The 6,859-nt window shown below is 39.0% G+C and overlaps 1 protein-coding gene across 2 annotated transcripts; it reads right to left on the bottom strand.

Moving 5' to 3' along the window:
* Window positions 1-674: 674 nt before the first annotated feature.
* On the bottom strand, window positions 675-6,236 carry prmt1 (protein arginine methyltransferase 1). 2 transcript variants are annotated; one of them, XM_086054843.1, is made up of 10 exons: window positions 6,077-6,236; window positions 4,481-4,567; window positions 4,228-4,383; window positions 4,055-4,118; window positions 3,820-3,962; window positions 3,334-3,421; window positions 2,797-2,912; window positions 2,559-2,709; window positions 2,233-2,354; window positions 675-1,805 (listed from the first exon to the last, which is right to left on the bottom strand). In XM_086054843.1, the coding sequence occupies exons 1-10, from the start codon at window positions 6,101-6,103 to the stop codon at window positions 1,722-1,724; spliced, it is 1,038 nt and encodes a 345-aa protein (XP_085910969.1). In that variant the 5' UTR covers window positions 6,104-6,236; the 3' UTR covers window positions 675-1,721. The 2 variants fall into 2 exon arrangements, with proteins under 2 accessions (XP_085910969.1, XP_085910968.1); XM_086054842.1 differs by having other exon boundaries at window positions 4,481-4,576; window positions 6,077-6,230.
* Between the last annotated feature and the right edge of the window lie 623 nt (window positions 6,237-6,859).

Genomic DNA, 6,859 nt, shown 5'->3' with positions numbered 1-6,859 from the left:
AACGTCCTTTATTTCTGTGGTTCAATTCAAATGGAATACTGCAGAACATTAAACTTATGGGAAAACACCTACCATGAGGACAATTCCCAATTTCTGTATTACAGTATTTAATTTTTGTTAAAAATGTAATCTTGTATGCCTTTGGTGAAATTTGAGCGTTTTTTAGCTATTAAAAAAAAACATTTAAAAAATAATTACAAAAGAAATAAAAACATGACTCATGTATATATTTAATTTCAGTCCGACATCTAAAAATGTATGCATTACTCATGGACAGTTTAAATTTAAAATAAATTTGGGAAATTGCAAATTAACAGTCGCCAGTCTCTTAAAATAATGTCTGGTCATATTTTTGGCCCCAAAAAAAATGCTAAAATCGGCTACATTCTGAGTGAAGCAGGTCATTCTTTTCTACCCCTGAAATGACAGTGAATACGATCTCATCAGAATTTGGTTTGGTTTTTGGTGTTTTCTGGAAGTATGACTCAGGCCATTATTATGGGAGGGTGACAACATTGGACAGTGTAAAAAATAAACAAAAAAAGAGCAATTTCAAACTTCAGATCTTTACTTGCAACCATAAATGATCATGGATTGCTTGTTAATAAATAGTAAAAAAAAAAAAAAAAATAGATTTGTGTACAATAGCGACTGGAACAATAAAACAAAATGGAGCAGGTGCAAAAAAAAGTTTAATTTAGTTTTAATTTCACTATTAAAAAAAAAGCAGCAGACAAAATACCAAAAAAAAAGTCAGTGTGGTGAGTCTTGTCTGTCACGTGCCAACAGTTACTTCAGTTTAGACAGACTCGAATTGCCTCAGACAAAATATGAAGGCATACTTAAGCACAGGTGCACCAAGAGGACACCTATGGAGCTTTGCAACCAGCAGGAACCAAGCAGTCTCTTTTCTTCTTTCAGGCCCAGCAGTTATGAGCACTTTCCTTATGAAAACACTAAAAACTTTGGATGATTGTTTGGTTCTCAAAATGTCAAACTTGCTAAAAGAAAACTTGGGGGAGGGCCGCTGGCACGCTAACGGACACTTTACATCAAAAACAGGATAGACCCCAGTTCACGTGACCTAATGTCTTCATAACGGGACTACGGAGTTGAAGGTTTTGACACTTATAGAGTTGCAAGTGTTTAACCTTTCAGTTTGTCCAGAAGAGCACCTCCCTAAAAATGGAGCTCATGGTATTAGCTTGGGTTTAATCTTTCAATCTTAATACTGTATTAGTCTGAGTCTGAACTGAACTTCAGCTGGGTTTTAGAGAAGCCATCTTGGACAGCTTTTGAAGGGGATAAACAACAAAAAACAACAAGCTACATATTTTCAGCTTAAACACAGTCCAAAGAAATAAGGAGAGCAGTGGCCCAAGTTGTTCCATCTAGAGAGGGTGTGTTTTTGGGCCTTGCATGTGCAAAGAACAAGAAGGGAAACCCAAGAAGATGGACACAAAACATGCATACTGTTGACTACTGCACAATGAGTCTCACTGCCAACTCAATCCCCCAAAAATGTGGAAAAACGTTTAAATATGGCAAATATTTGAACAAGAAAATTACACCAAAAAAAAAAAAAAAAAAAAAAGAACTCTTTAAAATGTTGCTGCAGGGGGAGTATTTTAACGGTTTCCGCACTCCCGGTCAAACCGTACATGTCAGCCTCTCGAGATAAGCTATACATGGTGTTGGGGGGGGGGGGGAATAAGAGGCTGCTAGCGCATCCTGTACTCCGACGTCTTGGACACTTCACACAGCTGGCCCTTGAAGGCGAGATCTACAGTGAAGTCCAGGTCTCTCTGCAGACAAGACACATGTAGTCTCAGTAAAAAGAATGACTCCTTTGAACACCATTTACTTTTAAAACATATTTGAGCACATTTTGTGGCACCTAATCACTAAAATTGGAGGTTGATCAGTGGTGCGGAGCAGACTGCATTACTCTGGCCTTTACTCAATATTATAGGGATTAAATGAAAATTATATTTTTTAAAAATGGTACTTAATAATGTTAATTAGGGAGATAATCTGTTATAAATTTCAAACAAAGCTCAGGACGAATTTCATAATTTGCTTAGCAATGGTTCTGAATAGACTAAAAAGTTGCTGTGACAGATGCTGGCTGCAGCTTCAAAAATAAACATAGAACATCCCCAAACACAAGCCACTTGGCTCCAATCGATTCTACTAAAATCAGCAGTTGCCTGAACGCGTGAAAATGCTTACGTTGTTTTTGACGTTTGGCTTCATGCTGATGGTGCCCAAGATCTCTTCTCCGATCTTGACAGTCAGGTAATCATCCAGGTAGAAGACGGTTTGCTTCCAGTGGGTGTAGGGGGACTCTGGGCCTGCAGGGGGACAAACCAAGTTTAATTCAAATGGCAGCACGAGACAATGTTAAATGGCATGGTAGCTGCAATTTCAAGAAAAGCGACGACCTTTCAGGGCATATCTTCAAATTTGGAAGCTCTAACTTTTACTAAACACGACTAACAGAATCTTTTGTACAATACCAACATGCTATGACAATACGATGGGTGGAAAAGACTGACTTGTGGAAAAGCCCGTCCTCTTGTGACAGCGGGTGAACTCGATGTTGAAGTAGGTAACAAGCGCATGAATGTAGTCGTTCCTCTTCACTTGCAGGCAGAACGGAGAGGTGAAGGTCAAGTCGTCTGGCTTCACCGTGTAGATGTCCACCTCCTACACACAAAATAAGACAAACCAAAAAGTCAAAAAGACGCACACAAAATCCTTTCACCGTAGATGAAATGTCACTTCTTCACCCACCTTGATGAGGCAGGCGCTGCTGACCAGCTGTTTGGGGTCCACTACATCAACCAGGGGTTCTTTAATTGCCACCTCCTTGATGCACGACATATCAAATCCATATACATTCTCCCACCCTGAAATACACACATGGAGATAAGTTAATAATAACAGAGGTTCTGCTCAAGTTTAACTTTCAAATTGTCCCTTGATTTTTTTTTTTTTAATTATTTGTAATGAAATCAATTCTGCTTCTAAGAACTAAATTAGTATGGTTATTTACAATACAATTTTTACTGTAGACTTAGTGTAACCTTACATGATCCGGTCATTTGTTTTTATTATCAGATTGGATTCTCTCCCCCCTCCAATATTCAACAGTAACTCCAGACGCAAACTTCCATGACATTTCATGTGTTGATATTTTGACAACATTGGTATGAAGGGGGTTAAAGTTCTAAAAATCATTTTTCAACATTGTGCACTTGGATTGCCTCATTTTTTTTTTTAAACAGTGATTAGTCATCGCTACTCATGAGCCATTGGTACAGAACTTACAGTGAATTTTGTAGTCCTTGTACTGCCTGTCTTCAATGGCGGTCACGTAAAGAGTTGCCCTGTCTGGGAAAATGAGTCCATCTTGCTTCTGTAAGGGCACAAGAACAGCTTGAGCGGGGGTCAAAAAATTCTGCACAACTGCTGTTTTTTTAAACTGCTGTTAAAAAACACAATTTTAGCATGCAAATAGATTGGGAAGATGACAGAAACCATGTAATTGAGTGAAGCTGATAAAACAAACCCCACTTGGCAATAACCCACAGAAAAAAAGGAGAAGGAGGTTTATTATACATTTACATGCTTATTGTAGCAAACAAAAGATCATATCATCGCTGTCGTGCGAATATCACATATGTTAATTTGTTTTAAATGTGAATGAGGTTTACACATTACTACATGCATTGCATTGCATTGATGTGTGGGAAAAAAAAAATTGGACCGACTTCTTTTTCACAGGACAGCGGCTATATACAAGATCACACATACCAGCCATTTGTCCCGGGCATAGATGACTGTATTGAGCATGGACTCATAGAAAAGGCAGTAGCCCATCCACTCAGATATGATGATATCTACTCCATCCACGGGAAGATCCACCTCTTCCACCTTCCCTTTGATAATAGTTACCACTGGAGACAAAAAAAAAAAGAGACTTTGTTTCATACTTGCAAATACATGTAGGTAGTCCCGTCTCCGCCAAATAAGTTATACATTTACTGACCATCATCCATTTTGTTGGCCTTCACTATTTTCACAGCATAATCCGAGATACTGCTGCACTCAATCTATATAGAAATATACAACAGTAATATTTTATTTCAAATACAAACATCTTGTAGCAATACTGTATGATTTAAAGAAATCACTTTCTGGGGTGTACAAACACAAACTTACTCCGATAACTTTCTTGGCTCCAGCCTTGGCAGCAAACATGCAGAGGATGCCTGTGCCACTACCAACATCCAGCACCACTTTGTCCTTAAACAGATGCTTGTTGTGGAACATTGAGTTGCGGTAGGTCAGAGTCCGCACCTCATCCTTTAGCATCTCCTACAACATTTGCCAACAAATGCCAAGATTCAAATCTTGTGACAAAAAGGACATAATATTCTGCTTGTTATTTTAAAAAAAAGGTGTTAAAAATTACCTCATGAATGCCAAAGTGAGCATATGAGTCAAAGTAATAATCCTTTGACGTCATATCTTCAGCAGCAGGCTTTGCCACGTTCTCCCCCTGAGAAACCTCAACAATAAGACACACAATTAAAATCCACATTACATCCACAGCGTAAACTATTAAACAAGTCCCAATCTACCCTTTACGCTGGAGTGAAAAAGCATTGATTTTTGGTGTGATTCTGGAAAACCTGTACGGTATATGTCAGTCAAAACTGATTCCCATAGCTGCCAGCAATGGGATTGAGTTGTTCTCAACAGAGGTCAGAAGTAAATGAGAATCTTGCTCCTTAACTTTCAAAGGACCAGTAGTGACCGTGTTTCGGCTGCGGCAGGTATCCATACGCAAGTAAACTCTTCATAGCTAAGAATCTCTTAGAATTATGGAAACAGCCGTGTTCTGACTTAGTGACAAAGCCAAGAGCCAGCTGCAGCAGTAGGCATTGCCACACACTGGTTTGTTTCAATGTGCTTGCACTAAAATTAACTCATTACAGTTGTTGAAATTCTCTGCAGCATGTATCTTTGCATCATTATCGTCTTTCTTAATTTATATTTATGGAAGAATAAGATAGCCACCTGTTGGTCCCGAGGTGGTTCTAATGTTAACTTACAGAACAATCTTAACTTGCATTCAAAGTGCTGTGAGAACACAAACTACGTTAATAATCTCAGCAGGCAAGCTTTTTGGAAAAACCAAAAACATACAGTAGGCGTATATAGTTTGGAAAATATAAATGTTTGCTCGCATTCAAAACAGCTTTCTCGTGCCAAAACGTTCCCATGTTCCAGAAATCCAACGCCTCCACTCATATAGCTTCCCTCGCTGCACAAAGGATGCGAGCACATGGTTGAAGTACTGCGATGTGTTCTTGGCCTTGTTCGAGCAGGCACTCAATGGAATGTTCTCAAAACGAATGACTAAAAATTCGCACTATAAACGATCGCCAGCCATTGACACAATACCATCTCATTACTATATGTATATCGCACGTACTGTACACACACCTTTACCAACTCGCTGTACGTCTTCGACACACCGTTACCTAGTGTGTGCTACGAATTAGCCGGTGATCAATGATCGGAGGTGAAAAAGGCGGCAAATCATACAACGGGGTCCGGAGAAACACCGACAGCAAACATGCCATTTGCCAAGCTTTTTAAGCGATAACGTCAAATCGTAGTGCATCCAATAAGAGAATGAATCAGCATCCGTGGCTGGTAGCTAACTAGCTAAGAAGCTAACATGTTGGGTTCCACGCGGTCTTAAGACAACTGAAAAAAAAAACTAAGCCGACAGCGGTTTTGCCCGGAGGATATGGCGCTTTAAATTTTAACGACAACATGATTGCATTCATACGCAGTAATCACCAACAGACCAAGTTATTAAGGTTTAGTAGCAAAGTTAAAATGGACGATTCACCTGATACGTATGCGATAAACACTTAAACGTTAAGACGTTGATATATCAGTTGATCTGCCTATACCAAAATCCGAAAGGACACTTCAATTGTGGAAAAGCAATCAGAAAGATAAGTTGAAAACATTTTTACTTATAAAATCGTACCTCCATCCTCTCGGCTGGCGCCGCCATTTCGATCTTGTGCCTGACTGCGCGAGCTCGAATAGGGAGTGCAGTGCGGTCTTACCTTGCGCAACCAAAGAAAGCGGCTACACTCTTCTTCGTTACCTTGCGTCTTGAGTGGGACTCAAACCCGTTGTTCGGATGCGGTAGCACCCCTGTCTGTTCGGAGCTATGAATTACATAATGGTTGTGTACCGTTAGATCAGGGGTTGGCAAACAAACCTAAGATCAAGTGCCACATTTTATTTTCAAATAAGACAGATGGGCAACGTCAATGGTCGATATGTATAGATAAATATATAATAAAATTATCAATTCTATTATACTTGTCTTAATTTTGATGAGAAACCATTAATTTAGTACAAACCTGTCAATTTATACGTTTTTCCCGTATTATATACGTTTTTTGATCATTTCAAATTGTGTACGCCGTATAACAATTTTCGTACGGGAAAAAAAACCTCCCATTTTGGCGCTAATCCGGATCGTCTCGGTCACTGGTAGCAGACGACAACGTTATTTGGTAAATAAAATAAACTTGTTTACACAAATTATCTTTGTTCTTATTCCACATAGTCTGTCTTGCTGTGAGTAAATAGGTGCCACGATGTGTTTGTGAGGTTTATTATCGCTTAATAAGGGGAATTGCAATCGTTAATAGGAGCAATTGGCTGAGGTTGACAGGTATGTTACTAACATCATTTTTAAATGCGTGATATCGGAAAAATGTATTTGTGATCATTTTTTCTTACTATTACATTTTTA

The sequence above is a fragment of the Filicampus tigris genome, chromosome 16 (assembly GCF_054856515.1).
Source record: "Filicampus tigris isolate MCC_2025a chromosome 16, RoL_Ftig_1.0, whole genome shotgun sequence".
NCBI classification, from domain to species: domain Eukaryota; kingdom Metazoa; phylum Chordata; class Actinopteri; order Syngnathiformes; family Syngnathidae; genus Filicampus; species Filicampus tigris.
This window is presented reverse-complemented; position numbering and strand designations above follow the sequence as displayed.

What these genes read in the sequence shown, in the direction of transcription:
- prmt1 (XM_086054842.1), bottom strand. Translation starts at nt 6,103, where the DNA reads ATGGCGGCGCCAGCCGAGAGGATGGAG. An exon ending in CAAGGACTACAAAATTCACT is followed by an intron (nt 2,913 to 3,333) that starts GTAAGTTCTGTA and finishes TGTGTATTTCAG; the next exon opens with GGTGGGAGAATGTATATGGA. An exon ending in GAGGACGGGCTTTTCCACAA is followed by an intron (nt 2,355 to 2,558) that starts GTCAGTCTTTTC and finishes GTCCCCCTGCAG; the next exon opens with GCCCAGAGTCCCCCTACACC.